At 49.3% G+C, this 20664-nt stretch overlaps 1 protein-coding gene across 4 annotated transcripts in view; it reads left to right on the top strand.

The window, feature by feature from the left end:
- Ptpn5 (protein tyrosine phosphatase non-receptor type 5) overlaps positions 1-20664 on the top strand; it is a 57928-nt gene that overhangs the window by 28608 nt on the left and 8656 nt on the right. For all 4 annotated transcript variants that reach the window (XM_057756319.1, XM_057756321.1, XM_057756320.1 and 1 more), the window contains 5 exons: positions 15539-15732; positions 16294-16401; positions 16630-16713; positions 17116-17357; positions 18432-18621. In XM_057756319.1, coding sequence (XP_057612302.1) covers positions 15539-15732; positions 16294-16401; positions 16630-16713; positions 17116-17357; positions 18432-18621 — 818 coding nt within the window. The remainder of the gene's footprint in view (positions 1-15538; positions 15733-16293; positions 16402-16629; positions 16714-17115; positions 17358-18431; positions 18622-20664) is intronic.

Here is a 20664-nt window from a genome sequence, read left to right on the forward strand (position 1 = left end):
AATCTCTGTCCATTTCCCTGCACTGAGGTGGACACAGCTGTGATACTGTAGGAAGGTACCTGGACGTGCAGGGACCCCGAAAAGAGAGTCTCTGCAGCAGCTGTCTCCACAATGGTTGACGCCAAAGGCCACTGAGGTAGATGAGAATTCATCACATTCCTAGACATGTGGCAACAGACACTCTCCTTTTCCTTTGTTTTGTCCAGTCTCGAGCTACCCTAGCTCTCATTATATTCTTTTTTTTTTTTTTTTTTTTTTTTTTTTTTTTTTGGTTTTTCGAGACAGGGTTTCTCTGTAGCTTTGGAGCCTGTCCTGGAACTAGCTCTTGTAGACCAGGCTGGTCTCAAACTCACAGAGATTCGCCTGCCTCTGCCTCCCGAGTGCTGGGATTAAAGGCATGCGCCACCACCGCCCGGCCCCCTGTTCACCTTCTTAAGGTATGTCCTTACAACGTCACCCTGTGCTCTCGCTCGTGTCTTCTTCTCAGACCTCAGTGTCTGCTTGGTCAGCTTTATTTACCTCTTCATGAACAGTCTCAAAACTCAGGAGCTTCAAACAAAGCACCTTACCTGGCTTATGAGCTACAGGACCAGGCAGGGTGTTCTTCTGACCGGGCTGTGTTCACCTGCTTAAGGCCTGGGAACTAACGACCATGAAAACTTTCCTTATACATCTGGTGCCTTGGTCTCTGCCGTGTGAACCTGCTTTCTCTTTAGTTAGCCTGGGCTACCTCATAGTAAGGTAGCATAAATATGTTAGACTTCTCAGATAGCAGCTGACTTCTGACGTTCTAAGACCGGGAGGAAACAGGCTTCCTTTGCCTCAGAAAAGAAACTATAGTATTTGTTTGATTTGTTGGTCAAAGCTAACCACAGTCTCAGCCCAGATTCAAGCAGAGAAAGAAGCATGGTGCCTCTTGATGGGATCCAGGAATCTGCATCACCCTCATCTGTCATAACATCCTTTATCAGTCTCCGTTCCTCTTACGTCCATTCTCTTCTACTTCTTTCTCCTATTTCATGCCCCATTGTTTTTCTATGCCTCTCCTATTTAAGCTATTCACCTGTACATATCTCAAGTCCTTGGCTCTTCTCCCTACTTGCAAAGAGCATGGCTGTGTGCAGGCTTCTCCCCAGCATCTGTAAGGTCACTGTGTTTTAAATTATTATCAAAATAATTTAAAGTTGGAAATAAATTTTGAAATAAAATATGTTGTGCCCTTCTACCTAAACAAATATTTATCTCTAAGGAGTATGACAGCCAGGTTCATACTTAGGAGTTAAGCCAGACTAGAATTGTGACTTCTTGGCATTCTGCATCGAGATACAAGATTTAGAGAAAACCAGTACCAGCCTACCTGGCTCCATCCAACTGCAAGGATGCTCACATGCACTTATGTGCATAGGCACTCTGCTCCACACTTCTGATCTCCAAACATAGCTTCTGCAAATGACAAATGTACACAGCAGTGTGTTGTGCATCAGAAAACAAGAAAAGAGAACACCATGCTTCATACCAGGCTCAGGCCAGTATGCACAGAGAACCTTTGGATTTGTATATAAAGAGTGAAATGTCTTTTGGGGTCCATCTACTCCTCACCTCTGAGAAGGATGCCTAGTAAAGAGTAGAGAAGAGCCCTTCAAATGTAAGTCCAGACCAAGGGCCTTTTTCTGGTGTAATGATAGTGCTCAGCATGTGTGCCCTGGTGTTGGGCATGCCATGAGGAACATACATTCAAAAAAAAAAGTAATTAATTAAAAATGCAATTTTTTAAAAGACTATTTCCCCATCACAAACAAGGCCATTTGGGAATGTGCACCCTCTGCCAGCATGTTCAGCCGACACTCAGCAGCAAGGTGAGCCGTAGCCATGCCCAGCCTCTCAGGCCCACCATGATACAATGTGAATCTAGCCTGTTGTATGAGTCTGTGTTCTCAGAAAGGAATAAGGCTGCTGGCGTTGGGCAAATTCTGTTGCCCAAGTTACCAAAAACTTGACAGCATCCCATTGTGCTTTTCATTCAAGAGCCCAGGGATGATTTAAAGGACTTGTGGTTCTAGCCCAGCCTCTCAGAACATCTCAAAATGTTGACCCTTGTACAAGATCTCAAAACCTACCTGAGGCTACACATGTACTTTATCTAAGTTCGCCCACAGGTTGCCAGCATGCCTCATCTCCCTGCAGCCTGATGGTCTCGGTTCCACTCCACAGCTACCTAGTCAGAAAGCTGGTACGCCCCCCCCCCATGTGGGTGATTCCAGAGAGCGTGCCATGCAGGAAGGGGCTCCCCACATGAAGTCACAATCTCTCCTCACCTAATCTTACAAGTAATATGCCTTTGCTTCTGGTATGAGCTTTTGGCCACGGAGCCTACCATGGTTACCATGTGGGAAGGTCTGCATATGGTTGTGAGTGCCAGGAGGCAGGGTCGTTGGAGGGCAACTTGGGGCCTGTCTACTGGATTGCTTAAAAGTTGAATAATTAAATTTGAAAAGCTTTTAATAAAGCTTGATATAGCTATCACCCTCCATCCAGCTTCATTTTCAACACGCAGAGTACTCAGCATGCTTCCTTCTTAGTGTCTTTCAGTGTTCAGTTTGCAAGTTAAGTTCTATATAGTACATATGGGCTAGTGTGTCATCAGTCTTAAAATTTTCATATAAAATGTCTATGTTTTAACATAGTCAAATCATCATAACCCACAGTCTTAGGATGTGCCAATGAGCTGTAGGGGGGAAAGCCCACTAACCAGCAGAAAACCAGCAAAAAGGACATCATAGTGAAACCAGTGTCTTTCTCAGTGTGGCAGGACCATGAAAGACTTGGTTTTTCTTTATTCTTTGACGGAAAGGTGGTCTCTGCATTTTCTAAGTCATTTTTACACAAAATGGTTGAGCATTCCAAAATGCTAATGAAACAGTAGCTGTAGGTGGTAGGGACACCCCTACCCCTGTTTGCTCTATGGACAGACCCCCCCCCCCAAACCTGGGCTGACCCAAACCCATGATTATTAATGGGAACTAATTACTCCCATGGAAACTTCTGTAGAGACAGATGACCACAAAACATGGAGTTCTGTTTCCTTGTAGAAAATCAACAAAATGAACCAGAGGTTACATTGATGAGGCCACTCAGGAAAAGGGAGGTTCAAAGGCTCTTTGACAATCATCTGTGCTATAACCAAAACCAGAAGTCTTTCCTACTGAGGGGTGTTGATTCCCAGCGGGATATCTCTCCAGCTCTTTCAGGAGCCAAAGGGCCACAGGCATCTGTTCTGTCTTTCTCTTCAGACACTAGACAAATTTCTAATTTGGTGGCTTGGTGTCTGGTTTCCTTAGAGGTGGAGAAGGCATTGGAGTTTTCAGTCACGGTCAGCCATATTTGTCAGTGTCTGCCGTCAGCGCACGAGGCTCCAGTCTGGCTTCCTGAACTTGCTTTCTTTTCTCTCTGCTGTGCCCTCCTATACACAGGTCCATGTGTTTAATGTTCATTCTTGTTTCTGCTCTTGCTAAATGATGTCAAAATTTTATATTCTATATTTTTAATGATGTATATTTTATATTTGGTCTTTGACTTACAATGGTTGGAATTAAAGGTTGTTTTGACTTGAAGATGAAGGAGAAACAAACAGTAGAAACAGAACTTCAAGGAAGAAAGCAAAGTGAGCAAGCCAATAAGAAGCAATAAACCAATGTCAGTCTGTCAGGATAGCCCCATAGAGCAACTGAGAACCCTGCTTCAGCTTCTGCCTCCAGGTTCCTGACTTGACTTCCTCCATAAAGGAGTGTAAGCTGTAAGATGAATAGACCCTTTTTTCCTCGGGTTGCTTTTGGGGGTGGCGCTTATCACAGCACTAGAAAGCAAACCAGAATACTCAGGGACTATGTAAAAATTTCCTTGGGCTTTGCACCTTGGATCACACCCTCGGGTTTCACACCAGTTCCAGCAGAGAACCCAGAGGCAGGAGCTGCTGGTGGAGATACACGGGAACCAGAGCTTTCCTACTGACCACGGCCAGACTTTTGTTCTTTATTTCAAGATCAAAGAGAAGCCCTTGAATTAAGTAAGCTGTGGGCTCAGGATTTCTCTTGTTTTTTTTTTTTTTTTTTGGTTTTGGTTTTGGTTTTTCGAGACAGGGTTTCTCTGTGGTTTTGGAGCCTGTCCTGGAACTAGCTCTTGTAGACCAGGCTGGTCTCGAACTCACAGAGATCCGCCTGCCTCTGCCTCCCAAGTGCTGGGATTAAAGGCGTGCACCACCACCGCCCGGCAGGATTTCTCTTTAAGCAGAGGGATCTTAAAAGCTGAGCAGGCCCTTACAGACCTGCTCTAACTTGATGCAAGGCCTAGAGAGGCAATGGAACGCCCAGGGCCACAAGCCTGACACAGAGCCCTCGACCCTACCACCTGGAGAATATGAGAATGAGTCTCCTGGGCAGCCAACGGCCATCTGATGGTGGCAGTTCCTGGAGATTTGTCAATCCAGCTGTCTGGGGTGAGGGTAGGGTGCGGTTCGGATAACTTTTACTCCCCTCCTGCCATCTGGACTGTCTTTAAGGACTTCTGAGGTCATTAGCACAAACTGCTAAAGAACTCCAAGCTAGGACTCGGCCTACCACTGCCTTGGACTTGGGCCCCAGTCCTTCAGGATACTCCATACCGCACTTGTGAAACCTCTCTGCTGTCTCATTCATGAGAGAGAGCTAATGAGAGAATTTAGGGATGACCCTCTGAACCAGGGTGTTGCAGTGCATGGGGCCTGTAACCCCAGCACTCAGAAGATAAGGCAGGAGGATCAGGAGTTCAAGGTCATTCTCAGCAATACATTGAGTTCAAGGCCAGCCATAGGCTATCGAAGACCCTGTCTCAAAAATAAAACAAAACAGCTGTTATCCACTGAACCTCCATTTCTTCATGAGAGAAACGAGGTGAAAAAAGAAGCTGTCATCCTCTACGTGTCTCCGTGCTTTGGCCTCAGGCACTGAGGGCTCCCGAGGGTCGTTGATATCTGTTCCTTTGTTTCTCGGTGTGGTGGCTGGGGCAGAGGATGTACGACCCATCAACTCTCCTGGATGCTTTTCACCCTTCTACTGTGGAGCCTGCACTGCAGAGAAGCACGGGGCTGTCAGCCTTTGTGAGCAGCCGCAAAGCTGTCTGCAGTCCCGCACAGAGCCGTGCCTTTCTATCCCATCCCAGGCGTACTTGAGTTGCATTTTGTTTTGAAAGCTTGTTAGCATTCTGGATTTAATTAACTGGCAGAGACAAAGCCCCACTGTTTCCCTCACCCCGAGTCCATGCCCATTCTACCTACCCGCAGACCCCAGTTCTGAGCCCCAGCCCACATCCAGGTGGGGTGCTCATTGTCCTCCCGGAGGTTCAGCTCTCTCATGAAAAGGAGGTCCTTGCCACGGCCTGCCTCCCCACCCCACCTCTCGCCCACCTCACCTCTTAGCTCTGGCTACAGTTTATTGGGCATTCATGATCTACCAGGCCCCGGGCTAAGCATTTGTGTGTTTTTAGATCATGGTATCCTAAAAGTCCTATGAGATAGGATTTGTAGATCCATTTTCTAGAAGAGAACTAGGTTCAAATTGTCACTTAGCCACAGCGCTTATCCAGGGTCACGTGTAGTAAATGACAAAACTGGGCCTCAAACCTCAGTCTGTGTAGGATTCTAAATGGTTGGACTGCTGGCCACTCCAAAAGGCTGCCTGCCTAAAAGGCAGAACTACTTCAGGTTCCTGGAGGTCTGCCTACCCCGAGTTTCCACATACAGTTCTCCTCAGGACCCCCTTCCAGAGAGTATACTCTCCTGTCTCTGAGAGCAGCGGTCAGCTAACATACCCACTGCAGACTAAGCAGTGGGCACCCTTGACTTCCAGAACCCTCCCCACTGCCTTGGCCCTAGCCCTCCTTTAAGAGTCTTCCTAAACAGAAAAGCCCACCCACTGAGTGTGGCTGCTGCTGCTTTTGCCTCTCCTTCCTGACACAGAGGCAGGGTGGGGACTATGCCTTTGCAGCTAGACAGAATCAGTCTAGGGTAGGCAACAGACACAGGATGGGAGGGCAGACGCACCATGCCTCCTGAGACTGTGTCCTGACCCTTCAACCCATGGTGGTGGCTTTGAGCAAGTCACTTACTCTCGAATGTCTCCCTGTCTTCTGAACTGTAAAAGAACAGTCCCGTTACCTCTGTCATGTAGTCATTCGAGGACTGGCTGAATCAGTGCTTGTAAAGAGGTCGCTGAAGCCTCTCTCCACCAGGCAGCCAAATTTCATACAAGAAGCAAGCAAACATTACGTGGGCTTTACATTCCCAGCCTGACAACCCTATGTGTGACATCCCTTCTGCCTGGGGTGGAGTCACAGACTCTACCTATTGCTGAAAGGTCTGTCGAGGGACTTACTCTTGTCTAAACAACCACGGAGAGGTTTCACACCTTGCCCAAGCCACTGGGGCTGAGACTGGTAAGCGCTTGCATCCTAGTTCAGAACCTTCTGCCCAAATCCATTTTCTTCTGCTACTGCGTCCTGCCTGCCTGGAGAAATAGGGAGATGAATCAGCTGTGGGTGTTGGCTGAGGAGATGGTTCACTCAGGAAAGGGCTTATCATGTAAGCACAGAGACTCGAGTTGGGATCCTAGCATCCAAAAAGACAATTTTAAAAAGTATGGCATCATGCGCTTGTCATCCACGCCCCCACCCAGGAGACAGCGACAGGAGGATTCACAGAGCGCACTGGCCAGCCAGTCTAGTCTAAATGGTAAGACCCTGCCTCAAAAAATAAAGTCGGCAGTGAGTGCCTGAGGGACACGCAATGCACACACAGATGCAGGTCCCACCATCAGCCAGCTTACCATCCAGGACAGACTTCTCCTTCCCCAGGCTCTTTCTCTCATCTTGCTGCACCTTCTGTGACTCTCTTTGTCTTGGTGTGCACTGGCTAGCAGGACTGATGGGGCAGAGGTGTGGTGGGGAGCCAATATACATCCCCACAAAGCTACATCTACTGCCCATTGCCTTTGCAGAGAGGAGCCAAAATTTTTTTTCACCAGAATCCGTGGTGCTCCTAGAACCCTGCTGGCCTGCACTGTGATACATGAGTGCATACACACACATGCACACGCACATGCACACATGCACTCATGGGCACACACTCCCACACATGCATGCATGCATGCACACACACACATGCACTCACTGGCACACACTCCCACACAGGCTTGCATGCGCACACACACTTTTACACATGCACTCACGAACGCACACTCCCACACATGCACGCATGCACACACACGCACGCACACATGCACTCATGGGCACACACTCCCATACATGCATGCATGCACACACATGCACACATTGCATGCGCGCACATGCATGCGCGCGCGCGCGCGCGCACACACACACACACACACACACACACACACACGAGTGACTCTATTTCCCAGGTTGTTAGGAGGGTTGAGAGTCAGTAGTCATAAAGCTCTGGAGCTGCACCTGTGTGTGGTAAACAGTCTTTATCTAGAAGTTCAGCTTGGTGCTCTATCTGCAGTCCCAGCATTCAGGAAGTGGAGGCAGGGAGGTCAAGAGTTGCAGACCGTCCTTGGCCAGCTTGGGCTATAGGAGATGCTATCTTGAGGGTGGAGGGGGACTCTGTTTGCTCATAATGTTTGGGACAGCAGCCAACCCCTATGCTCTGCGAGCTTGGGCAAGGCATGTCCCCAAGTTTTCCCTCGGCCTTTTTCGTTTGTTTGTTTTGTTTTTGTTTTTCGAAACAGGGTTTCTCTGTGGCTTTGGAGCCTGTCCTGGAACTCACTCCGTAGACCAGGCCGGCCTCAGACTCACAGAGATCCACCTGCCTCTGCTTCCCGAGTGCAAGGATTAAAGGCATGCGCCACCACTGCCCAGCTCCCTCAGCCTTTTCAAAGAAATCATCAGGCTGAGCCGAATATCCCTGCCTCAAATTCTCAGATTCTGACATTCAATGGCTTTGGAAGGCCGTGGTCAGGCAGGCATGGTCAGTGGCTGGCAGGCTTGGCCGGGAGGTCACTCTTGGCCACTCTGAGAAGGAAGAAAAGCTGAACAGAATCATCTCCTCCTCTCATAATCAGGAGCAGGCTAAGCCAGGCTTCAGCTCCAGTTATGGTGGGCTGAGGGGCTGAGGCTGAGAGCAGGTGGATGAGTCACCAGGGAGCCTCCGTGGTTCTGGAGCTCCAACCAGCCCCTGGGCAGAGGAACTGCAAGGCTTAATGGTGTGGTTTGAGAGCTGGGATACAACAGAGGGATAAGCGTGTCCTCGCATGCCCTGGATGGCATCCAAAGGCCATTTGCCTCCACGTTTTACCCGGGAAGCTTTGGCCGGGGTTACTGATTCCGCCTCTCAGTCCCTCTTCCCCTCCCTCAACACCACTCAGCATCCCAGGATCCATCTGCCAGATGTCAGGTGCAGAAGCTGCACCATCAGCCCAGGACAGCTGTTTAGGATTCAAGGTCCCACATATATACCCCTCCCTCTTCAATCTCCAGGCTCTCTGCCTGTGCTGCAGCAACCCTTCCTTAAGAAGTCATACCGTTGGTGTCAGGAAGCCCAGGGTTTAAATCTCAGGTCTGCATTTACTTGGGAACGATGCTTGGGTTCTCAAAGTCTACATTTCCCTACGTGGAAAAATCCCTTTCACCCAACTCAAGAGGGAAGCCTATCAAGAGCCTCCCAAGAAACCGCCTGTAAGCAAGCAACCTCTGTATGGGGGGTTCCGTGCGTGGCAAAGCAGTTACCTTACTGGGAACTACTGAAGAGCTAACCCTCGACGCAAGCACCTCTGCCTCTCACCGACAAATGGGGCTCATGATGACGCTGGCCATAGAGGCCAATGCAACTACTCTAGGAACTGCACATCTAGCAGCCCAATGAGGCGATGTCCTTTTTCAGAGCATGGGAGTGAGTGAAAGGGAGGGCAGGACAATAAGAAGTGACATCATTAGCCGGGAGGTGGTGGCGCACGCCCTTAATCCCAGCACACGGGGAGGCAGAGGCAGGCAGATCTCTGTGAGTTCAAGGTCAGCCTGGTCTACAACAAAAGAAGAAGTAGCATCAGCTCTAGAAGGACAAGAGGATAATGGGCCAGGGCTCTGGCACCTTCACCAGCTGGACTGCTTCTTTACTGCTAAATTCCCAGAACCTGGCCCAGTGCTTGGCAAAGTAGGTACATGCAAATCCTGTGATCCCCGTCCTTGTCATGTACTTGGTGGTAAATAAGTGTGCGCTGGGTTCACATACAAGTGAGCAGACGCCAACATCAGGGATGTGATCCCAGCACGGTTCTCCATATCTGTGATTTCTACCACTTCCTATCAGGGATCCCCATTGGAGATCAGGGCTTCTTAATTGGAGGTCATGGAACCCCCTCCAGATTATATGCGTAGTACAGTGTGTGTTTGGCAGTGTATCTAACCTGATTTTAAAAATGTCCAATTTCTGACTAGGAAATACTTTTTTAAGATTTACTTATTTTATTTTATGCGTATGGGTATTTTGCCTGCATGCACAAATATATGCACCACATGCATGTCTGGTGCAGTGGATCCTTGGAACTGGATCCAACTGGACAGTTGTGAGCTGCCATGTGAGTGCTGGGGATTGAACCTGGGTCCTCTAGAGAAGCAGCCACTGCTCTTAACCACTGAGCCATCACTCCAACTCCCACGAAACAACTATTTAATTGTAAAAAGTTTCTGGGGTTTTTGTTTTGTTTTTGTTTTTTGTTTTGGTTTTGGTTTTAATTTTTTGATATAGGTTTCTCTGTATAACAAGTCTGATTATCCTGGAACTTGCCTTATAGACCATCAGGCTGGCCTCGAACTCACAGAGATCCACCTGCTTCTGCCTCCTAAGTGCTGCTACCGCCCAGGATTCGATTTTATTTTTTATTTTGTGTGTGTGTATTAACATTCATTTGTGTGGTGCTTGCAGAGGCCAAAAGCAGGTATCAGATCCTCTGCAGCTAGAATTATAGGTAGTTGCTGAAATGATCTGGCGTGAGCAAGAAGAGAACACAAGAGATGAACAAACCCGCTTAGGAGTTTATTAGAAGGGAAAGTGTACACAGGCCTGGGAATGGTATACAGAGAGAGAGCAAAGATGGCGCGTCCAGCTTTTAAAGGCTGCCTATCACATGCACACAGGGGGAAGATGTGACTATGTCACACGCTGATGACAGGTGACCGGGAAGTGCAGCCTTATGGGTGACTGAATAATTACAGCTGTGAGCCTCTTAATGTAGGTGCTGGGAACTGGACTCTGGTCCTCTGAAAGTCATGAGTGCTCTTAGTCACTGAGCCATCTTTCTGGTCCCCAATTCTTTTTAATTGTCATATTATCAGAATTATCGTGTGTGTGTGTGTGTGTGTGTGTGTGTGTGAGAGAGAGAGAGAGAGAGAGAGAGAGAGAGAGAGAGAGAGAGAGAGAGAGATTGGGAGGGTCACACATGCCATGACACACGTGAAGACCGGAGGACAACTCCATCAAATTGATTCTCTCCTTCCACCTTTATGTGGGTTCCAGGGATCAAACTCAGGTCACCAGGTTGTGTGACAAAGACATTGACCCACCAAGTCATCTAGCTGGCCAAAAAAAAAAAAAAAATGGTTTTAAATAACTCAGCTCTGAAAGATGTATATCTTCCTGTCACCTAGTAAATTTCCTCATTTGCTTCATCAGAACCCCAGAGATTTTTTTTTCTTTAAATGCAGAGAATTGGGCTAGAGCTATATAGCTCAGTTCGCAGAATGCCTACCTAGACTGCACAAAGCCTTGGGCATGATCCCCGTCGCCATGTAAAATCAGGTGCCATGGTGCATGTCTACCATCCCAGCACGTGAGAGGTAGAAGCAAGAGAATTAGAAGTTCAAGTTTATCCTCAGCCACATCGTAAGTTTGCAGCCAGCCTGTAATACATGGGACCCGTCTCAAGAAAAAAAAATGTGTGTAAAGTTTCCACGTTTGTCTCTGAGACATTGATTCAGGGCGCCATCAGCCTGTGGTGCCCCCTCGCCCACACCACATACATGCAATTAGTCTGCCATCTCCTGTACGCAGATGTGATGAGCATAGGTTCTCAGAGGGGCTGGCTTGCCTTCTGAGCGGCTGCTACACTGGGCAGCTCTCCCAGAGCTGTGTGCACTGACGACCTCTGCCTCGTACGCTTCTGAGTGGGACAGGTGGAGTCAGGGCCTGAAACCTGAGAGTATCAACTAGGACTCATAACATCTGAACTCGGAGGTTTTATCTCTTTTAAAGAATATCTTTATAAGCCAGGTAGTAGTGGCGCATGCCTTTAATCCCAGCACTCGGGAGGTAGAGGCAGGCGGATCTCTGTGAGTTCGAGGCCAGCCTGGTCTACAGAGCTAGTTCCAGGACAGGCTCCAAAGCTACAGAGAAACCCTGTCTTGAAAAAAATCAACAACAACAACAACAAAAAGAATATCTTTATTGCTGCAAATATATATATATATCAAATATACATATATAGTGAATATACATGTGTATGTATATGTATATTTTTTCAGAAAATTTAAGATGTATAAATAAAATCACCTCTCCTCCCACCATCCCTCCCCCCACCCCATGACTGACATGATGGCACACAGCTTTGATCTAAGTACTTAGGAGGTGGAGGCAAATGAATCTCTATGAGTTCAAGACCGGCCTCGTCTACTTACAGAGTTCTAGGCCAGCAGGGTTACACAGCGGTACCCTTTCTCAAAAAATAAATAAAAGCTGCTGTTAACACCTGGCTTGCTTGATTTCCACTTAACAGGCACATCTATGAAACATCCCCTGTGTGTCAGAGCCCTGTACTGCCGGCTCGCTGGAACTACCACCCCCCTTTGTCTCCACCGTGCACCGTCTTCTCCTAAGCATATTTATATTTGTCTCAAATCTGAAAGCCAATAAGATCATACTGTGTCATAACCTCGCCTTTCACACTCCAAATTTCCAAACTTTCTTCCCATGCCATTAAATATTCATCTACAGGCTCACAATATAATGGTTGCGTGACACTGTATCGCAGGCAGGTTTCATGCTTCTCAGACTGGAGCACATGTAACCCTGGGGGCAAAGCCACAAGATAAATGTCACCCATCTTCCCGAAGCACAAATTTGATTCAAAACTTTGGGAGGGAAAAAAAATCAGTATCAAATGATTTCAGATAATCCATAGTGTAGGTTAGAGAAAACCCATAATTTTTAAAAGAAAGCAGCAAAGTCCCAATCTATGTGAATACACTAGATTACCTATTGAATTACCCTTTGAGGTTAGAAACAGGTAAGAACAAAATTCCAGCTCAAGTCCCCTGTGTGTATGCATAGGGAAATGCCCAGGGAAGAGAAGAAGGGACTCAAGATCTGCAGCTTAAACTGAGGCAGAAGAGCCAGGGGCCTGGCCTGCACCCCTCCACCATCCTTACATGACATCACCTGTCAATGTGTACATGGGGGCCTTGCCCCTGAGAACCCCCCCACACACACACACACACGGGTGGACACCGGCTTCCCACACAGTCCAGCTTCTAGCAGCAGCTTTTCCTTTCAGCCAGCATCAAGCTGAACTTAGTGCTCACTAGCTGTGTCCACCATGGTGACCTGCCCTCCTCCTTCCATCTTGCACATTCATTTCTTCTGTGCACATTTGTTCTGTGCACATTTGTTCACCTGTGCACATTCATTTGTTCTGGTATTTCCCATGAAGCGAGAAGCCCTTCATTCCAGAGCAAGAATTGTATCATGTGCCTGTAAAGTGTCAGGAATCATACAGTGCTTTATCTGTAGTATCGAAAGCCTTCATAGCGTCTTTGCAAAGTATATATCACGCCCCCCAGCTCCCACTGAATAAAAGAACAGGAGGAGTAGGCACCAGGCAGGGTGGCGCATGCCTTTAATCCCAGCACTTGAGAGGCAGAGACAGACTGATCTCTGAGTTCAGGGTCAGCCAGAGCTACACTTGTCTCAAGCATACACACAAGCAAAAGAAACAGGGCAAAATAGTATCACTGCTCATCAGGTACTCAGCCAGTCAATATGTATCAAAACCTACACAAACCAGCAAATGTGTTGCTCGCTAGAATACTGATACCACGCTGCTTTCAGGGACTTGTAGGTGAACAGAGACAGTGACATTCTACAAACCTTAGTGACCGTTGTATACCCAGAGTCCCATGAGACTGCCTCAGACAGAACCCACCTGAAGAGTAGGCCACTTTGGTGGGGGCGGGGGGGCACGACCTCTTAGTACTCTGTCCCTCATCTCCCCTTTGTAAGTTGAAGGGAGTGATGGCTGTGCCGACTTCCTAGGGATACTGTGAGTGATCAGTGAATTAATGTGTGTCAGCATTCAGAGCAGAGCTGTGCCAAGGTATCTTATTGTGGATGGTAGTATGAAGGAGTGGCATGGGTAATGGGGCAAAATCTAGTTCCAGTGACATTTCTTTGGTAACTGCAGATGAATAGGGGTTTCCTTGTTGACATATACAGAGGCAGGGGGCACAGAGTGTTGGAGGGATATTCTAGGTAGAGGGAATGATAGGCAAAGTACAGCATCACCTCACTTGGGAAGCTACAGGGGGTGTGGCTAAAACACAGCGTCCACATCAGGGAACCATCCGGGATTCACAGCGGTCAGCAAGGGGCCCGTGATTTTAACAAGGCTTCTCCAGGTTCTTGCATAGCCTGGCTGATCTAAGTCTGGTAAGACGCTCAGTAAACGTCGAGTGAATGACTAAACACGTGCGCAGCTGTGTTGGCTTCACCTGCTTCTGCTCTCACCCAACCAGAAAGCAAGTCCACAGCCCCACCGGTATAGTGATGCATACACATGCATTTTGTCAGGCTCTTTCTTCTTGGCGGTATGCTGAGCTAAGTTTGGGTGGAAATCTCCCACACCATACCAAGAGGCTCAGATCTAAGCCAGCATGTTAGAGGTGAAACTCAGAATCGTCGCAATGGGATCAGGGCTGGCTGGGAGACAGTGACACACAGGATGCAGGGGCTCTGGAAAGCTCAGTTAGAAAACCAGGGGTGGGCTGAAGATGTAGCTCGATTGGTAAAGTATTGTCTTGCTTGCACCCAGCCCTGGGCTTGATTCCCCAACACCACACAAACTAAGAATGGTGGTGCACACCTGTAATCACAACACTCCAGAGGTGGGGGTGGGGATGGGAGCTCAAGATCATCCTCAGCTACCATAGTGAGTTTAAGGTTTTATGATACCCTGTCTCGAAAGAAAGAACGAACGAACGAACGAACGAACGAAAGAAACAAAGAAAGAAAGAAAGAAAGAAAGAAAGAAAGAAAGAAAGAAAGAAAGAAAGAAAGAAAAGACTTTGCAAGCCTGACAGCCTGAGTTCAAATCCCAGAACCCACAGAGAAAAACTGAACGTGGTGTCTTGCATATGTAATGCCAGCATTTCTAAGGGGAGATGGGAGAAAGAGACAGAAGAACCAGCCAGTAGTACCTGCAACACAGCAAGCGAAATGAGAGACTCTGCCTTTGACCAATGCACTCACATGCACACTCTCAATAAATGAGGGTTCTTTTAGAGAAAAACTGGGGGATGGAACGAGGGCTCTGAGCACTTGCTGCTCTCACAGAGGACTCGGGTTTAGTTCCCAGCACCCCTGTCAGGCAGCTCACAACCCTCTGTAACTCTAGCTCCAGGGGATCCCATGCCTCTGGCTTCGTTGGATATCCGCACTCACATGCACGCACCCACATTCAGACATGTCCAACTATGCAAAATTAAAAATAATCATTTTCTTAAGAGGGAAAGGCTAATATTGAACCCAACCACCATCTCTCAGATGGGAAAACTGAGGTTCAAAGAACAAGTGTCCTAGGCCGTGACAACTGCCGTCATACTAGAGCTGAACCCGATACCTAGTCTTTACCACCAAAGATAGCCAATATCTATTCATATCACCAAAATTTTCTTCCACACAGCCCCGACTTCCCTTTCCCAGTTTGTGTGGGGGTCTCACAGTGGGGAAGATGTACAGCCATAGTCACCCCGGGTTCAGTCTTCCAGCCCCACTTGGGGCACTTATCACAAAAGACAAAACTCTGGAGAGCAGGCGTGGGTGGTTTGCTCAGGGTCATGGCCTGCTTATGCCGTATTCTTTTTTATTCCCCCTTGCTTTTTTAATTGAGTTTGAGGTAGTTGTTTTTGTTTCCTTAAGAAATGGAAAAGAATGAAGCTGCGTAAATACAACGGTATTAACTCTGAAAACCCCCTGCCATTTTAACTCCCTTACTGCAGAAATAAAAGAGAAATAATTTGTCCACCCACACGTAGCTCTTTCTGACGAAGGTAGGTGAATATTGCTTTGCTAATCGAGGGTGACTGCTGGAAGTGGAGCCTCGCTGCCTGAGCCGGGATTGAGAGGAAGCCACGGCAGCACAGGATGGTGCAGACCTCCATAGGCTGGCAGTTCTGTGCTCAGACAGCCCAGAGTTACCAACCCCTCCTGTCCCATCCTCCGTAGGTCTCCCCCAGCCGGTAGAGATGGAACCACTGGACGAGGCTGAAGGGCTCCCCAGCAAGCAGAGGGAGATGCCACCACCCCCGCCACCCTCACCGCCCTCTGAGCCAGCTCAGAAGCTGCCACCTCAAGACTCCGGGAGCCACTCCCTCACTGTCAGAAGCAGCCTGTGTCTGTTCGCTGCCTCTCAGTTCCTGGTAAGGATGTCACTGGCCTCACTAGGGCCTGAAGACAGGGTGGGTTGAGGGACAGCCTTCTACTTCTTCCGGAGATGGCTGCCTGGGGAAGCTGAGGGACGAGGGTCTTTCTGGTGGCCCTTAGTTCCTCCAAGTCTTCTGACTGGAGTGAGGAGAAGGCTGGAGTTCTGAGCTACGGTCTCAGGAACGAAGCTCCTTAGGTCCTATCAACCCTTATCCCCTAACTAAGAAGACAGGATCCCCAGTCCCTGAGCTCCTGCTCCTATGGGGTTCCCCCTGAAGACTTCTCCCCTAAGGAGGCCTTCCTGGAAGACCTCTCTTCTGTGTGTGCCTCTGGGGTCTCCTGTTGGAAGGGCTCAGTCTCAGTCACCTATGATTAGCTTTTCTCCCAAAGAGTGCTGGGGCCTCCCCTGGGTACACGGCCCTTCCCTCTGCTGCCCAGTCTGAGAGGCTCGGGAGCTTCCTGGGGGCCCAGGCTGGGGCTGAAGGTGAGCTCTGCAGGGCAATATAGGGGCAAAGGGCCGCAGCTCTGCGCTCAGTCTGCTCCCCTGACTGCCCCAGCTCGCCTGTGGGGCGCTCTGGCTCAGTGGCCATGGCCACTCCTGGCTGCAGAATACCACAGACCTCATCTCCTCCTCGCTCACCCTGTTGAACCATCTGGGACCTGTGGTGAGTAAACTCTGGGGACCCCTAGGACAGTGGGATGGAGTAGGGGTAAGCTGGGGCTTCCCACCCCTCCCTCACAACATCTGGCTGGAGCATCTCTGGGTTCAAGAACCCAAAAGCCATCCGCGTGCATCCCACCCAGACCCAGGATGGGTTTTCTTTTGAAATAGACAAGAACATGACCTCTCCCAACCCCTCAGGGCACTGACTAGTTTGTCTGATGTTTCCCAGGCCTGGCTGGGTTCTGGGACCTGGGGGATCCCAAGTCTGCTGCTAGTCTTTCTAACTGTGGGCCTGGTCGTCATCACCACCCTGGTAAGGTACCTCCTTGTCCTGAGCCTCAGGGCAGTCCTACCCTCTCTCGAAGCCTTGCTTCCCACTGGATGCACCTGACCCCCAGACAGGCTAACCTGGTTTTGAATCGGACAAAAACAGGCTTCCTCCTTCCACAGTATGCCTACTTAAAGCAAGAAGCTCCTTCCTAGAAGTTATTGGGGATAAGAAAAAGGGCTGAGGCAGGAAGAACCCCCAAACCCCACCCAGAAGAATTAAGTCCACTAGAAACTGGGGACAGAGAAGGTAGAGGGTGGGTAGAGCCTGACATCTAAGAGCCAGGAGAATGTGGTTGCTCTAGACCTTGTAGCCACAGGGTAACCCATGCGCCCAGCAGGCAGCGAGCATGAGCCCAGGTCCATGATGCTGTATGCTCCCAACCAGGTGTGGCACCTCCTCAAGGTACCCCCAGAGCCACCTGCCCCACTCCCCCCAGAGGACAGGCGCCAATCCGTGAGCCGCCAGCCCTCCTTCACCTATTCCGAGTGGATGGAGGAGAAGGTAGAGGATGACTTCCTGGACCTGGACGCGGTACCCGAGACCCCTGTGTTTGACTGTGTGATGGACATCAAGCCCGAGACTGATCCCACCTCGTTGACTGTCAAGTCCATGGGTCTGCAGGAGAGGTGGGAGGGGCAGGGGACGGGTGGGCTGGGGATCACAAATTCTCAGCTCCTGTTAGGAGGGCAAATACTTAGCTCCTAGGTTAGCGTGCAGGGTTCACCTCATAGCTTAGTATGTGTAAACATGTGCTTTTCCAGTAATGCATATTGATTGGGGTACTTCAAGATGAATGCCCAAAAGTGCAGTTCCTTCCTATGCACACACAGGCACGTGCAGGCATGCACATGAGCACACCCATACTCTCCTTGGCTTGAGGAAGTCAGGGTTCATTTCCTTATACAGAACTTGTTGGAGCCTTTAACTTGACTGTATTCCTTGTAATTTGACAAAGGGACAGTAGGTAGCATTTCCCACAACCTCTACTTCCTGAAAGTACCCCATAGGATTCCATGAGCAAGTTTTGAGAGGTAGTGACATACTGAGTTTAAGGCTGGGTAAGCCAGCTCACACATGGTTTGAATTACCCACAGGATGTCATAGAAAATACTAGATGGGAACTCAGAAAACTTAGACGATCTTTTTTGGCTCTGCCACTTTTTCATAGTAAAAGTGTGAAAAATGCTAGTAGCCTCCTGAAACTCGGTCTCCCTTTCTGTGTAATGAGGATCCCTCCTGTCCCGAGGTTTTAGACACTGGGCATGATGAAGCTGGCCCAGTATAGCTAGTTATATGGGTGGGCTGCTACTGGCTGCCTTTGAGCTCCCTCCTTCCCTGGATGCAAAGGGCCCTGGCCTCTCACAGCTGAAATGCGCTGAATACCATGACAGTCTCATTCTAGAACTGTGAAGCTGTGCTCTCGAGCTTGAGGTTCGCCTTAGCACGTGTCTCCCTGTGGGCCTCCTCCCTCAGCAGAGTCCAGGGGAGGGCCGTTAGGGATTGCTTGGGTTGAACTTTCAGAACTGGGGCCTCCGCCCCACTGTGGGAAGCAGCAGACAGGTGTGTGGGCAGAGCCATGTGCTTCTTAGAACAGGTTCTTGTCACATCCCTCTTCCTGAAGCCCACCCTGCTCTCCTCTGGACACCTGCTTTCTTTCTTTCATGCCTAAGGCTCGTATCTCCTTCTGTGAACCCTTGCAGGAGAGGCTCCAATGTCTCCCTGACCCTGGACATGTGTACCCCTGGCTGCAATGAGGAGGGCTTTGGCTACCTGGTGTCCCCCCGGGAGGAGTCAGCCCATGAGTACCTGCTCAGTGCCTCCCGCATCCTCCGGGCAGAGGAGCTGCACGAAAAGGCCCTGGACCCATTCTTGCTGCAGGCAGAATTCTTTGTGAGTTCCTTGAAGTGGCCAGCCACCTTAGCACTCCTAAGGGCCCCCCATGCAGCCAGTCAGTACTGCAGAGTATACATGGAAAAGACTAGCATCCCATTGTCATCCCTCCGAGCACCCTGGGCAAGCTCTTAGCCTCTGACACCTGATATCCTCATCTGGAAAGTCACAGATGGCAGGGTCTTCGCAGGAGTTAAGGAGGACAATACCATACATCAGGCAGACAGATTCTGGATCTGTTGGGAGAACTGGAACTGGGCTCTGGAAGCCACAGAAAGCAGCTTCCTCCTGGTGGTGTAGTTCAGTGGTAGAACACATGTCTAGTAGCATACACAAATCTGGGTCAACTCCCAGGGAAAAGAAAGCCTGGCCTACTCATTTTCCTGTCTTCCTGCCCTCCTCTGCCTGATATCATCAGGGATGTTTATCCCCATGCTCCTGGGTCCTCCCTTTTCTTCCCGGGTTTCAAGCTTAGGCTAGGGCTTAGTCCTTTCCCAACCTCTGACAAGTAACAGTCCTGATCTCCTGCCAGGAGTACTTAGCCACATAAGAGCTCAGCCATGAGCACGTGTGGCCTGTATTGTCAGCACAAGGTAAGTCTGAAGTGAGACTTCGGCAGTGTTAGACTTTTGATAATGGTCCTCAGAAATAGCAGACTCCACTGCTGGGGGGGTCTTGGCCTTGCCCCATGGGTCTGCATCCATAGTTAATAAAAGAACCTCCAGAGGGGGAAGGGGAGACCTGATGCTCACCAGTCCACTCTCCCATCGAACGCACCAGTCAGGTAGCGCACACACTGTGTGGCTTGGGCTCAGTGCTCCAAGGTCTCCAGAGCTTGTCTCCACCTGCAGAAAGCCCAAAGTGGTGGATCCCGGCCTTCTTCGTGTTCACACACACACACACACACACACACACACACACACACACACCAGCAGAAATTATTCATTTCTGGGTCAGGTGACTGGTACCTTCCTCCACCACCCAGTTCCCACCATCATCCTCTCCCGTGAAAACAGCCTTCCATGTCCCTTCCTGCTCGGCAGATACTATAGATTTTTGCCAGGGAGAAAGGAACACAACCTGCTCACCCAACTCCATGGGCAGTTCTGCACATGTGTATGGTGGGGGTTTATTATTATTATTATTGTTTCTTTTGATTCTCACAAGAGCCCTAGATGGTATCATCATCTACACTGGGCAAAGACCATCTAGTACATCCAGAAAGAGTGAGTAGTAAGACCAGGTGCTAAAGTGTGCAGCCTGATTAGAAGGGAGGACATTGGGAAGCATCATGGGGTGATACCCCAGCGGCCATGGGTGAGGGATGGCGCTAAGGTGAACCTGAGGGTTAGAGCCAATTTGGACGTGCAGAGCTGAAACTAGTCCTCTCAGCAAGCGTAGGCAGAGGAGGGAGGGAGACCTAACTGAGAGAGGGAAAACAAAGAAAGCCAAGTCAGGAAGAACACAAGTTCAGGGCCCACCTGGGCCGCATAAGGTTAGTGAGCAACCAGCTGAGACCACCTTAGAATTTAAAAGTGGGTGGGGAAAGTTGGAATTTTAGTTCAGTGGGAGGGTACTTGCCCAGCATGCACAAGGCTCTAGGTCCAACCTCCAGTATAAGGGGGGCATGGGGAATGGAACAAGAGAAGACGCAGACCCAACTGCAGATGAAGGGAAGCCAGATCTGAAGAGGTGCCCATCAGACACAGAACTCCTTCAAAGGCACAAAGGGCCTTAAGAAACAAGAAGTGGGTTCCCTTTTTACTGGGCAATCAGGGAAGATTCGTAGAGGAAGTGACTTTGGATAGACAGGATGTGTTGAGGAGAGGAGGGTGGGTCAAGTCTTGCCAAAAAGTGAGCATCACAAAAAAAGTTCAAGGTGAGGATGCCCGCAGCAGGAACACGCGTCCCCAGAGCTACCTGACTGGCTGCTGCACAGAAAACAGGGAGGGAGGGGCGATTGGCAAGGTCACTCTTTGTCTTGTTCATTTTTGCTTGGCCTTTCATTGAATGTCTGTCTCAAACCAAGCTGGCCCTCAACGG

Source organism: Chionomys nivalis, chromosome 23 (genome assembly GCF_950005125.1).
Source record: "Chionomys nivalis chromosome 23, mChiNiv1.1, whole genome shotgun sequence".
In the NCBI taxonomy this organism is placed as follows: domain Eukaryota; kingdom Metazoa; phylum Chordata; class Mammalia; order Rodentia; family Cricetidae; genus Chionomys; species Chionomys nivalis.